Below are 15,230 nucleotides of genomic sequence, written 5' to 3' on the forward strand. Positions count from 1 at the left end.
AGGCGTTTTTCCAGTTGGCAGTTGGCTTGTGGCATGGAGGAACGACTAGTCCCACAATCATCACATACTTCTCAAGCCTATTGAAGTTTTGTGGCCCCAACCCAATTGACAATTGACGTCACAACGTCTGTGATTTGATCTCTTTGCTGGAGCTCTCCTGTAGTGACACCAGGCTGCTATAATGTCCATCCCAGATGCAGTTTTGCTATTTTTATTCCCTCTGGCATCCTATGTCTGCATTACAGATTCCATCCTGAGGATCTCATCAAGTAAGGGGAGGCAGAAGGCCTTTTATACCATGTGTGAGAACTGAAAGCCTTCTCACACATCACTGTGGTCAACATTTTCTAAGGGACACTTCTTACTGTCTCTTTGCTGCCTGGGACACCTCCACTGAGTAACCTGAACAAAACCTTCTCCTTTTTCTATACCATCTTCCCACCCCTGGTCAATCCACTGTAAGCCTGAGGAATGGAGAGGTCAAGCAATCCTTGAGAAAAGCTGTCAGGAACACGGTGGCCTGCCCTGAGAGTGCACCCTAGCTGTGCATCACTGGCTACAAAACACTCTTTATTTCTCCTCAAAACTGTAGGGATGATGTGGAGGGAATACATTACGTAGCAGGTATATCTCTGGAGGTGTCTGGCTGTCAGAACAATTTTAGAAAGGCAGGCAGGGAGAGAGAAGAATTCCTTTCAGAAACATGAGTCTTCACTAAAAGGTAGTGGAACAAAATGTTTTTGCTTTATTCCTTTGAGGTAAAAAGAACATTCTTGCATGTGGGAACTATATACACAAGAACTATAGTCTTTCTGCATGAGATACCAAGAAAGACCACCTAGAAGGCTACTGGGGGCAATCAGGCATGTGCATCGTGAAAATCAGCAGTTTCAGCTATCTTGTTGTCCCAAGAAGTGCCGTGCAAGACGCCAACGTACACAGAGACCAAAGGTATTTTATTATAGTTTATTTGCGCAGAGATGGGCGCTAGGTGGTATTCCACAAAGCTAGCGTACCTGTTCACAAAATCTTCAGTACAGTTATATGAATCAAAACACAGAAGTACATGCCTTTAGTTATGATTATTGGTTAGTACCTTATTTTAACAATTTCAATTGGTTAGTATTATTCCTTGCTTTCATTTAAAGTTACAGTGCCCTTTAATTGATATGCACGTGCTCCAGTACAGTGGGGGGTAAGCCTGTTCATCTCCAATTGAGTCGGAGATCTCCCCCTGCCACCTTTCCCTTAGTTAAAACTGACTTTTGCTGACTTTATGGTTTTTTTGCAATTATTTGGCTTTCAGCACCTCCTGGGCTACGATGTTTTGTTTTTATCAGCCTTTAGTCCTTCTTTATCAGCCTTTCAGATCTTCTTCAAGGATACAGTCATTAGTAAGGCATGCATTAATAAAGTAGCCAAGCTTACTTATTACAAAGTAGAATATCCCTTTTTCTGCTGTACATTAATCCGGCAGGCTCGTACAGACTGCTGCTCCGGGGGTGTGCTCAGAATGGCAGGTTTAGGGATTGTGCTGGCTGTTTGGGGTTAGCCATGAAAAATGAGCTAGACATGAGAACAAGGGGTTAGAAAAGGAAAAGGATACTTGGAGAAGATTTCACCCTCCCCCAAGTAGAAGTTCACAGTTCAGGTGCTAAAACTTGTTCATCTCACCTGTTCTTTTTGTTTTGGTTTGGTTTTTTTTGTTCAGTTGTTTGGTTTGGGTTTGGGTTTTTTTGTTGGTTTTTTTGTGTTGGTTTTTTTTACAGTCATTAACATTTACTGTTCTTGTTTGCTTAGCATTTGCAAAACAACCACATCTGTTTCCAAATTTGTGTCTTCCTTCTGGGTGTTTAACACCTTTCTTTCAAAACCAGCCTATTCAGCTAAGGAAAGAAAAGTTCCTGTGTGACTGCCTAGAGCCAGAACCTGCCAGGAGCTCTGGCTGCAGGGAGATATCTCCAGAGCTCTGGCTATTTAGTGTGAACAAGGGCTGACTCATTGCCAGAAGGCTTATGGACAGTGCTGAACAACATGTTTCTCAGGTGTCTGGTGAGGTAATGCCTGATACTTTCTTCTGGCCTCAGGTTATTCAGTTGCCAACAGGATGTGCTGATATTATCATTCATGCTCGTTGTGGTCCTTTTAAGATTTTCAGGCCAGAACCTTTTTAAATTATCCACCACGATGCACGCAGTCCACTGCAGCAGATTCCCAGGAGGCTGTCAATCCCAGTACCATGGGCTAATTCATGCATGGGACTTCTTGCTTCCACTTCAGATGGGCCAAACCAGATTTCAGATCATAATCCTGTTGAAAAACTGGATGCCTTAAGGGCTCGGAGAGAACAGGGTTGGACTAGATGACCTGTAAAGGTCCCTCCAACCCAACACATTCTATGATTCTATGATTCTAAATGGGACAGGAGTCACCTCCCAGGAGACCAGTATCTTCTGTGATGCACCAAAAAATCCTGATACCCAAGATAACAACAATGTCCCTCTGAGCTGGCTTACAGGAAGAGAAAGCTGGAGACAGAATTGGTGATGGGTCTCATCAAATGCCAACTCCCTGTCTAGCTGTTGTCCCTAAAAACAAGGGTTCTTCACCCAGTGTGTGAGAGCCAATCAACACACTGAGTTAAGATAGTTGTCTTCATTTCAGTTCTGCAGAATAGGGTGGTAGGCATCTCATGCAGCCAGCACACCTGTTAGGTCTTTCATACAAAAAGGTAATGAAGAAAAATCACATCAAAATAGCTGACTGGTCACTTTTAATTACACGACAACACCTCATTTGCACATGTCGGGCTCATTATACTAAGGTGGTCTTACATTTACATATAAAATCTCCTCCTAGAGGTGTGATTTTTAGTATTAAAATAATCTAACTTAACTAGAGGTTATACCTTCATCCTATCAGCTACCACTAGGTTACTGTTTAACTTTCTATTCTGTTGGGGCTCCACTTGGAACAATGTCTGACTTCAAGATTGGACTATTTATGTTTATGGGCCTTTTGGTTTAGGGACTTTCTATTCCTGTTGCTATGGTTTCAGAGTATGCCATCAAGGCCACTCAGTTTTGTGGACTTTTAGCTCTTTTCGACATCATAGCCTGCTGTACTTTTAGGAGTACCAAGTACTGGAAGGGAACATATGTCATTTGTATACAGATAACATAGTGCTGTTAAAGGTCCTTGAGGTGGGAAGGCAATGCTGCATTCTTCCCTGTTCTGCTTTCTCACACACTCTTTGTTTTATTGGCACGTTCCTACAGATGGGAAAATTGCTAACAGATCTATTTCAGTTTGAGACCTGACTGAAACCAAACCACTACTGGGAACAACAGGGAGGAACAAAAAGGCTGAGCAGTCCTTCCAGAATGCTTACGAGTTCTGTTGGCAAACCAACTATCAGGGGGTGATTTTCCTGGTACCTATAACAATACTTGTAAAAAATGTCCGTTAGGCTATGGTTGCCTTTATGCATCTTGCATATCTTAAGAAGAGAGAAAAAGCAGCATCCATAACATAAAAGTAACTGGTAGGAGTAGGGGTTCCTCATCCAGCCTTTTGTCTGGGTCTGAGGTAAATGTTGAGTCTTTGTTGGTGTTTTTGAGTCTCTCTGCTGTGGGCTGACGGCGGTCAGAACTGCGGGCTTTCTCCTGTGTAAAGGAGAAAAAGGGGCTGCTTTAAATCCCTGGCTGTTTGAGATAGGAAAAAAGGATTTCAAGCACGTGATCCAAGGGTAGTGAGACAAATCATAGAATCTTCATGGTTGGAAGGGACCTTTGAGATCATCGAGTCCAACCATACACACACAAAAAACCCCCCCTACAATCTCTGCCACTGGAGCATGCCCTGAAGTGCTAAATCAAGACGTTTCTTAAATACCTCTAGGGATGGTGACTCAACCACCACCCTGGGCAGGCTGTTCCAGTGCCTGACCACTCTTTCAGTAAAGTAATTCTTCCTGATATCTAACCTAAACCTCCCCTGCCACAACTTCAGACCATTTCCTCTGGTCCTGTCATTATTCATCTGGGACAAGAGGCCAACGCCCACCTCTGTACTACCTCCTTTCAGGTATTTGTAGAGGGCAATGAGGTCTCCCCTCAGCCTCCTCTTCCCCAAACTAAACGTGCCCAGTTCCCTCAGCCTCTCCTCATGACAAATACCTGACAAAAGCCTGACTAATGGTTTGTGAAAACCTTTGACAACAAAATTAATGAGAGCAAGGCTAGGGGTGGGAAAGAAAAACTTGCAGGAGCCAAAACTCTTTGGGGTTCTGTTCTTGCAGATGTGAACTGTGGAACTTCAGATGGAAGCTGCTGTAGCTGAGTTAGAGCAAAACCCAAATGAGAAAAACTTCTACATGAAAGCCCTTATTTCAGTTTGAACCGGGATCATTCTGTTGTAACAAAAAGCCCTACTTCTATGCTGAATCAAAACAAGCTGCTGCTTTTTGTTGTGAACATGAGAGGTTTCCTTAATAAGCACTCAAAGGCTAACTCAATCTTTATCAAATCACTAATGCTCCTCTCCATTGCATATGTGTATATGCAGATATATTCCCTTGTTTCTGTATATCTGTGCAGTTACGTACACAAAATACACTCCTGCCCCATCCCGTCTGCTCCTCAGCTGTGTTGTCTGGTCATAATCAGCCATCAGACTCCACTTGTTCCCCAGTGAAAAAATCTTCATTATTTTCTTTCTCTTAGCAGTTAAGGAATATATTTGTTTTATCTCACAGTGGAATCTTTCAACTTAGGTGTCCAACAAATTTCAGAACATTAACAGAACCTGTCACCCCTGCCCTCCCATTCAGATCAAGTGGATGTGCTCCTTCCTTTCAAAGGACTTCCTTTGTGGGAGTTAAGGTGAGACAGAGAGGTATGTGGGACAGAGAGCTTCATTTGTGATAATAGCAGCCTGAAGTTTGTTAATTCAGAAATGAAGCTGCCACTACAGTAGGGCAGAAAGAGTTCTCAGAAGAGACAGGTTTGGGTATTCTGTTCCCACAGGTCTTTTGCACTCACTCTACTATCAGCAGTCGTTACCAAAGCCATCTTACCCAGATGAAGCTGTGCAGACTTGCTCACAAATTTTAAGCATCATTACCACCCAAAATGAAAAGAAACACAGGGAAATGAAATATAGATCCTTATGTTCACTGACTCCATAGAGCTGAGATACTCTGCAATAGCTGATTCATCACGTCTGTCTGAGAATCTGGGGCTCTTTACAAGATTTTAATTTTTGTTACTAGCTAAGATACTCTGGTTTTCCATGCTGATTTATCAACTCGGCTTCTTCTTTAAAGTTCTGCAGACCCTTTATGCCTTAAGCGATCCATTTTCTCCCTAAGGATTTCATGTTGGATGAGCTGAGTTAATTGCCCATTCCCAGCTAATAGTCTTTGCACAGTAGTGGGACATTTAAATGCCTGTGAATGTGCAATGGAGCTACCTGAATATCTTCCCTCGGTCCAGAGCCACCCAGTTTGCTTCACAATACCACATAGAGAGGTTTAATGATATGCTGAGTACAGACATTGCTGACAGATATTTATTTTCCTTCCCGCCTCAGAATGTATTTGTTATTTGGCGGGGGGTGACTTCAACATTGATGGCTTGTTCATAAAAGTGTTCCCATTTTTGACTTTTCATTATTCCGAGAACCATTGGTGGCTACTGAAGGTAGTCCAGGCCCTAAGAGACTGAGACATGTTAGTATTATACTCTGGTTTAGGACGAGAAAAAGAAAATACTTCAGAATAACCTGTTGTCCAAGAAATTTAGACTGTTTGCATGTATGTGTAATTGGATTGTATGATATAAATAAGGGTGAATAGACACAGAATGTGCTGACAATAATGTATTAGTAAGGTGTTCCTATCCTAAAGCAGGGACGGCCAGAAACTTGGATAATTTTTAAAATGTACTTAGCACGGGAAGATCATGATTTCTACTCCCAAGTAAACTTCATGCTTATTTTGATAAGTATGAATGTAAGGACAGCCCCACTTTTGTATTTTTTTATTGTTAGTAAAACTAAATATATGAGCAATTAATAGATGTGACTCATATGCCCTTTCTTTCATTTAGAACCACTTCACAACAACCTGTGAGGATGAAAAAGAGCAAGGTAACAAAAAACAGGTGATATAAAGTTTAATAAAGCAGAGATTTAAAGTATTGTCTGTATAGTCTATATTTTAGCATGAAATAATTCCCTGGAGTGCAAATTCTTACAAAAAGCTACATCCAGGACAGACTTATGAAGGTTTTTACATATACAACAGGTGCAATACGTTTCATCTCTATTTAAACAATAGCATTGTCGGGTAACTATTCCCATCTAGCTATCCTGTGTTCTGCTATGGAGAAAAACCTATGGTAAGGGGTAGTTCATGCTGCCTATGTCCAGATGGGGTTAATCACTTTTTAATGGTACTCTGGGCTTCAAAGTAGGAGCCCAGATTAATTTTCGCTAGACATCCATCTTTTCGAGGACATAAATTAGGCTAATGTCTCCTGTAGAAGTGTAACTGGTAGAGGGAACATTACCAGTATATATCACTATAAATTCTTTAATCTTCCCTACAGTCTTCTAGTATAAAAGACATCACTTGCTCAACTGAAAAAGTAACTGAGAAATGAAACAGTAAAACTTTTATAAGGATCTCAAATCTCCTGGTTCATTTAAAATAAACGTTTAAATCAATCATCACAATGCCTCCTATATTACATATATATGTGTATATGCAGGTGTGTACAAATATATGCACATACACATGTATATCTCTATATTTCCTCTTTCCTATTTGGTAGCTGGCACCAAATCCACTCATGACAGTCCCCCCATTAGCTGGCACTTAGTCCATGCACATGTACACATGGATAGAGTGACACTACACAGAAAGAGTTAAGAAAGGATTTAATAAGAAGACAGGACAGACTGCGGTGATCAGGTGCAGGGCTCAGAGCACTGACCCACCCCATCTACACACCTAACTGTCCCCCCCAGTTTATTCTTCCCCAGTCCTCTTTCCACAAACATTCCTTTGTAATTTCACCCGTTGAATATCCCAAATCCTCAGTTCCTCTTGTCCCCTTTCTTATCAGTTACAAATTTTCAGGGAGGCCTCTCCAAAGCTGTGTCTGGAGTTTCTTAATGGCCTGTCAGTTGGTGACTGAAGACTTTTGGTCTTTGCCATTGTCTCCATTACCCCTTGTTAACCAGGTTTTGTGCCCCTCTGTGCTTTTGTTTATCGCTTCCCTCTTTCCCTATTAAAATATTTGCACTGAAAAGGTCCTTGATCAGATAACCATAGGAAGCAGACCCTCTCATCTTCCACATATCTTTACAGTTAGCACCCCCAGACACCCACATACTTCTTCCATACTAGCTGCCATCTTTCAGCAACACCTTCACATCTGTCGTCTCCCCAGAGATGCTGTGTAATTTTAGATTCAACTGACTGTTTATCCCACCTTTCAGGTGGTCCTCTCAACAGGCCGGGCACTCAGATGGATCCTCTCAATCAGACCTGGGATAGGGAATTCTTTCTGGTGACCTTTGCACCTGAAAGATGCAAATTTTCACTCTGCTGCTGATTTATCTGCTCACTCTCCTGGGGAATATGGTCATACTTTCCACCGTTGTGTTTCACCACAGTTCCACACTTTAAAGTACTTCTTCCTCAGCCACTTCTAAGATATTCTGTTCACCTTAGTGATTTCCCCCAAAATCTTTGTCAGCCTTATCTTGGAAATAAAGGCTTTTTTAGTGGCTACTTGTGAATCCCAACCTCCTCCTCCATCTTCCTGGTGTCCTGCTTTGAGCAACACAGGACAAATTTCTGCTCTAATGCTAAGGAAAACTCTGCCTTTGGAAGACTCTAGTGTCTGAATTTGGGAAAATATTTACCTCATAGCCAGCTAGGCTATGTGGGATTCAAGCTCTCAGTGTTTTCAAGCCTTACCAGGTGCAGGGATGAGGAGGAGCAAGGCCTGGGCATCTGACCCAGGCTGGCCAACAGGATTATTTCATACCGTGAACGTCACATTCTATGTAAATTAGAAAGTTTGCTGTGTAGTTTCTCTCTCCTTTGATGGTGGCAGTCCAGAGAAACTCCTTGCCCCAGTGCCGGATCCCTGAGGCCTTCCCTTCCTCCTGAAGCTGTTGCGCTCACAGTGTCTGACATTTACTGTCCACTGCTGGGAGTGCACAGCTTCCTACTGATATAATTGGCTGAGTATAATTCTTGTATATCTTATATTAGTATCAGGATTAATACTGGTTCTTTAGTATTATTGTTAATTATTTAGTCTTATCCTATTAAATCTACTTATATTTCAACCCTTGTGTTTCCTTGCTTTCCCTGATTCCCCTTTCCAGGTGTGGAGGGATCATCAGGTGATAGAATAATTGTCTAAATGACAATAAATTGTTATGGGTTTTCCCAAATCATAACACCTGGATATCCTTAAGTTGGTTCATCCAACCTGAATTGATGCTAGTGGTCACTTGCAACCTGTTGCACTATATTGTAACTTTGGATGGTTGATCATGCTCTATGTTCATCCTTAGCAGCTGAATGATGGCATCTCTACCAGCAATCAGCCCCACCATCATATAAACCAGGCTACCTTTCTGTGCCCAAGAAACTGGACATTTCTTTTGCAAAATTACAGGGTCCTGGACAGGCTTGAGATGTGGGCCCATATGAACCTCATGAAGTTCAACCAGGCCAAGAGCAAGATCCTGCACCTGCGTCGGGGCAATCCCAAGCCAAATACAGGCTGGGTGGAGAATTGATTGAGAGTGTGTGAAACGCTCCTTATCCACTAACAATGGCTCAGGCAGTGATCGATACGAAGCACATTTTATTTAGACATTCTTGCAAGAACAGGTGACCTAGCAGGTAGGCACACCTGAGGTCCCGAAGTAACTTCTTTTTATTTCCTATCCCCGGCCGAAATTTCCCTCCCCTGTTTCACCACTGGCTAGGTATTCCGGAGTTTACAGCCTGTCCGATTTGCCTAAAACTAATTCCATTTGCTCCGCCTCTGTTTACTTCTCCCCATCACCCCTCCTAAACCCCTTACTCCACCTGTTTGTTTCTTCCTTTTTTTGGTATTATTGCCCACAGTAGCTGGTCTCAGTTAAACATTCATCCTCCCGTTAAACCACCGGTCCGGCATAGGCTGGTTTCTCCTTTGTCTAAGGGATGAGCATTCTTGCCTCTCTCTTGATCAGCCTACGTGTTGTTAATCATTCTCTAGCTACATCATTGCAGACTGGCCAAGTTGTTCCTTTGCAAAAACAATACTTAGATTTTTCTTACAAGAGCAGCCCTGAGGAGAAGGACTTGGGGGTGTTGGTGGATGAGAAGATCAACATGAGCCAGCAATGTGCGCTTGCAGCCCAGAAAGCCAACTGCATCCTGGCCTGCATCAAAAAGAAGCGTGGCCACCAGGTCAAAGGAGGGGCTTCTACCCCTCTACTCCGTTCTTGTGAGATCCCATCTGGAGTACTGCATCCCGCTTTGGGGCCCCCAACATAAGAAGGACATGGATCTGTTGGAGCGAGTCCAGAGGAGGGCCACAAAGATAATCAGACAGCTGGAGCACCTCTCCTGTGAAGACAGGCTGAGGGTTGAGAGACTTCGGGTTGTTCAACCTGGAGAAGAGAAGGGTCCAGGGAGACCTTATAGTGGCCTTCCAGTACCTGAAGGGGGCCTACAGGAAAGGTGGTGAGGGACTCTTTATGAGGGAGTGCAGCAATAGGACGAGGGGTGACAGTTTTAAACAAAAAGGTTAGATAATAAGAAGAAATTCTTGACTGTGAGAGTGATGAGGCGCTGGCCCAGGTTGCCCAGAGAAGCTGTGGCTGCCCCATCCCTAGAGGTGTTCGAGGCCAGGTTGGACAGTGGGAGGTGTCCCTGCCCAGGGCAGGGGGGTTGGAACCAGATGATCTTTAAGGTGCCTTCCAACTCTAACCTTTCCATGATTACTTTTTGGTTTGTTTTTTTTTTTTTGCAGAGATCAGCCTGTATATTCATTGGTTGCCTTGTGTTGCAACTGTGATGTATGTGTATGAACATCAAAGAATTACATGTCATGTATATGAAGGCACTAGTCAGCACTGTCATGGGAATGTTCAGATTACTAATAAATTAGTCTAGTTTCAAACTTTAAAACAGAACTTCACTAGGTTGACATTCATTAATATTATACATCATCAGTGGTTAGTTTTTAATCATCGTCATTCATTATCACCATCTATTCAATTCTTAACAATGTTATTCTGTGCTTGTTGGTGTCTGACACAATGAAAGCTGCTCCCTGGAATTCAGCAAAGTTGCTGCTGCTTTTATGACGCTGCTAATAACCCTTCCTTGGCATCCACATCTGAGGAGAAAGTCCCGAAAGAAGGAGGACATTTTTTTACCCAAAAGATGGACTCTTGATACAATCTATGTATTTTTTAAAAAGGAAGGTAGAAAGAAGACCATGAATTATATATTTTCTTTTTCCAAGGACATTTGGTTAATTTTTTCCTGTAGATAATTCCTGCTCCTTTTCAACCATTCCCAAAGATATTTCTGGTCTTGATATTTTTCTGTGTATGTCTATTTTTAAATAAAAAGGGAAGACATTTCTTCTAATCGTCATGTTATTTTTTATTTATTTTTTTCCTTTCAGGGTTAATTTTCCTCAGGAGAGAACTAGACACAGTTATTACCTCTCCTCCTACCTCAGTATGTTTGTCAAGCTAATGAAGAACTGGTACAGAACTGAAACTCTGTTGTGTTTCAGACAGACATACCTGAATTACTCATTATGACTTCTGCAAAATCAATATTCAGAAATCCTTAAAATGATCCCAGCAATTTGTATATGTACTTTACTCCTGCAAAATAGGACTCCAGTTCCGATGGCTAGACTCAGAGTATACCAACATGACAGACTATTACTAGTTATGAATAATAACTATTATTAGTTATGAATTAATGAATATTATTAGTTCGATACTCAATAATGAATATTATTAGTTATGAATCTTCTCCCACTTCTGCGGAGCAATGTGTTCAGACAAACAATTAACAATATATTTCTAGCCTTTCTGTGATCAGGGAAACACCTGTAATGGGAAAAGCTGTGCCCACTCACACTTCTTCAGAGGCATTGCCAATGTGTGATATCCACCAAGATGCAATGAGGAGAAATAACTGGACTCCAGACGATCCAATGTGAATCAACAGAAGCCGTTTATTAAGCACAGATCATCATCTTTTATACCCTGTGTTGTAGCCGTACATGCCACTTGCTTATTTCTGATTAGCTAGTTACACTGTCCACGCGCTGTCCATGCAGTTCATTCACACATCAGATTGGTTACAAGAATTTGCATAGTAAATTGCTTAGTCATTAGCACAACATGTTTTCTACTTTCTCAGTTCTCATTTTTCCCATGTACTAATTCCATCTTCTACCACCTGTTTTGCCCTTAGTCTAATCTCTCATAGTAGGGAGGCTGGCTCACGTGATCATTTTCTCTCAGACACATTCCTACAATGCAACAGCCTGATTTACCTCCTCCTCTATCTACTATTGTAACACCACCCTGCCTGGCCACCCTACTTGCACATTCTGCAACAACCATGAAACTTGTGTGCCTCCTTCAGTAAGACTGGGTCCCTGCCAGAGCAGTAACAACGGGAAGACTGGCAAACTTTTAAAACTACATTATAATGTCTACTTTAAGCAAGTTCACTTCACTAATACTGTCAGATAAGATCCCCCAAAGATCATCGTTGATTTCACCTGGTCCTGCAGGTTCAGGAGTACACACCCTGCTGTGTTTCACAAAGCTCTGAAAATGCTCTATTCAGAGTAGGATCATTTAAATGAAGCCCCATTGCAGGTATTATATGAACTCTAGAACAGAAACACGCTTCGTAAATCTCCTAATATTTCCAGTTTCTCTCTAGGAAAAATAAACAAATAAATATTTCTGACCACATCCAAGCTTTAATGAGAAAGAGTTAAAAAGAAAAAGGAAACGTTTGGTTTTGTGGTTTTCTTAACTGTACTGATGTGGAGATGTGAACTGCTCACTATAGAGAGTAACATGCTCTTCAACTGATCTGCAGTTTATGACCTAAATGTGTGTTCATGGAGACACTAGCTGATCACTGAGCTCATGTTTTCAAGTGTTTGCTAAATCGTGGCCTGCATCTGTCGCCAAAACAGCTTCAAGTGAGTTTTTGGGCCTTTTGGTTTTCTTTTGTTCTGTCACTAGACACACTAAATGCTTCACTTCCGTGCGAGAAAAACAGTTTTGAAGAATAACTGGAGAAACTTTTCAGGCTTTACTAGTTCTAGACCATTCAATTAACAGAGTTTCCTAACTCTTCCTAAGCCTCATAGCTCTAATGGTGATGATCCCACAGTAATTAAAACTTTTGTAGTTTTCATAATTAGCATCAGGGAAGGAACAGATGGTATGTTGAAATGATCCACTTTTATTTTGCTTTTGGACTTATATGATTATGACAGGCCTAAAATAACAACTGTATTTTTACACAGCCATTTTGAAAAACAGAAAAGGGAGCTGTCTTTTGGGCAAAGGCCAAAGGATTATTTTCCTGAGTAAAAATAAATAAATAAATAAAACCATTTTTGTTATAAAATAAAATTTTATTCTTAAATAAAAGTCTTTTCAATTCAGACTCAGAAAAGAAGGTGCTATAAACAATATTGGCAATTAACAGGTCCACCACAGAGGTCAAGCGAAACAGCGAGGTTAGGAAAGAAAATTCATCTGGAAAGAGCTGGTAAAGTCAACATGACCTTCACACCCAGAGTCTTCTTAGACAAGTCCAAATTGGTACGGCCTCAGATGCAGGTGACAACAGTAAAGAACAACCAGGAACTTGAAAAGTATGAGGTTTTCGTCTTCTGAACTCTGGCTTCAGATTTTAAAAGTGGCCACCCTGAAAATCTTCCTAACAGCTTTGGAATTGCGAGGCGTTCGAAAACAAGGCTGGAGTTTTTAATTTTCTTGTAGGTTTAAAGTTCAAGGGTTTTCCCACTAGATTGAGTAGAACACATCTCCACCCAAGGCTCCCAAAAGTACAAATACCATCGCAACCCCCAGACTCTCAGTACTCTTCCAAAAGATGGATCTTAAAATGCACTGGCAGATTTCTAGAAGCTCTTCATTAATTAGTATTCAAAGTCCATACTTCCCACAGAAGGCAAAACTATAACACAACACAACCACTACAAGGCAAGGATTCAGGTAGTAAGCAAATATATATGCCTTAAAGTATCCCACCACCCATCAAGGTCCCTGACAGAGTAATATTAGTTCTGTTTCTTTAAACTGAAAGAAAAATTCCATTAGCACAGAAACAGAACAATCAGGGCTTGTAAAATAAAGTTTGCAAATCTACAGCATTGACCGCTTTCTAGATCAAAGAAAAACTTCTTTCTTCTGTAACCTCATTAAGTGTACCTTCCTGTGGCAAGTTCAGTTTGTTGCAGTCCATGTTCATACACCAATATGGTCTTTCTCCTCTTATTATTGCCCTCCTAAATCGCTCCTGTATTTCCAGTATGGTGTATATCAAATGCCTGGTTTTCTTTTCAGAACCAGCTGCTATATTGCTAAAATGTATTGGAGACTCATCTTCCACCATATTGAAGTTTTTGTCATGTAGGCAAAAAAGTGAGTGATGGACAAGAGATCAGAGACAGTAACAAAGTTTCTGACATTCACTGCACAAATGCATACTAGGAATATTTATGTCTTCAGCCTTTAAGGTGCTTCACCATAAAGTTTCTCTACTTTTCACTTGCCATCAGACTCAGAATTGTTCTGTAAGAACTGCACAAATATTTTTGCAAGGCTTCTTGAACCTGCCTGTTCCTCAGACTGAAGATGAATGGGTTGAGCAGAGGAGATACCACTGTGTTGAGAATAGCTACCCCTTTGCTGATGTCAAGCCCACCCATGTGTATAGGTTTAACATATATGAAAATGCAACTCCCATAAGACATGAAGACAACAATAAGGTGAGATGCACAAGTGGAAAAGGCTTTCTGCCTCCCTGAAGCAGATGAAATGTGCAATATAGTGGAAATTATATTGGCATAAGACAGGACTGTGATAATGAGAGTGCCCAGGAGAGAAAAAACAGCTATTGAGAAGTTAACAAGATCTAGAACAGGTGTTTCTATGCAGGAAAGTTTTACCAAAGGTGCACTGTCACAGAAGAAATGGTTAATGTTTTGGTTACAAAAGGGTAACTGGAAGACAACAACTGATGGGCCAATAAGAAGTACAAAGCTCATCCCCCATGAACCAAGTACTAATAAGCTACAAAGCCCATTGCTCATTATGGTGGAGTATGTCAAGGGATAGCAGATGGCTACATACCTGTCAATTGACATTGCTGTCAAGAGAAGAAACTCTGTCATGCCAAAGATGAAATATAAAAAAAATTGAACAAAGCAACCAGTCACAGAAATTGTCCTTTCTCCTGATGCTAGGTTAAACAAGACCTTAGGAATGATAGAGGAAGTGAAACCAATTTCCAAGAGTGAGAAGTTCTAAACAAAGTAATACATGGGCACATGGAGCCCACAGTCCACTATGCTGATGGTGACAATCACTAAGTTTCCAATTATAATTTATATGTAGATGATGAGGAGAAGCACAAAGATAAAGATCTGCAACTTCCTGCCAGCTGTGAAACCCACAAGGATGAAATTCTTGACCATCATTTGGTTTTCCATTGCAATATTTACTTGTGTGTCTTGTGCTGTGAATAACTGTGGGGGAGAGGAAAGGGAAGATTCAATGCTATATTTTAAATTTAAATGTATACGAAACATGAATCAGCAGTGAACTGAAAGTGGAATGACTCTCTAACAGAAAGGCATGTTATTAATAAACTACTCAATACTTTTGTTTTCTTTTCCATCAATACTAGCTTTTTGTTTATTCCTGATTTCAAAATATGGAAAATTATACAGCTGCTGTAGTTCATAATACCACTGCACAGTCAAATCCTATCTTCAAAAAGAAAGCTGAGAGGACTAAAATAAGATTTCAAAAGAAAAACATGTCACTGAAGTCAGTTTCTACTAACCTGTTCCAATTTCTTTCCAATCTAAGAAAACCATTACAAAGTTTAAGGGAGAAGAAGA

The 15,230-nt window shown here is 41.0% G+C and overlaps 1 protein-coding gene across 1 annotated transcript; it reads right to left on the reverse strand.

Moving 5' to 3' along the window:
* Positions 1-13,862: 13,862 nt before the first annotated feature.
* LOC128919450 (olfactory receptor 49-like) lies at positions 13,863-14,816 on the reverse strand. Its single transcript, XM_054224776.1, is given in 1 exon segment — positions 13,863-14,816. A coding segment is annotated over 1 exon segment (954 nt).
* Between the last annotated feature and the right edge of the window lie 414 nt (positions 14,817-15,230).

The sequence above is a fragment of the Rissa tridactyla genome, chromosome 19, assembly GCF_028500815.1.
Source record: "Rissa tridactyla isolate bRisTri1 chromosome 19, bRisTri1.patW.cur.20221130, whole genome shotgun sequence".
Classification (NCBI taxonomy): Eukaryota; Metazoa; Chordata; class Aves; order Charadriiformes; family Laridae; genus Rissa; species Rissa tridactyla.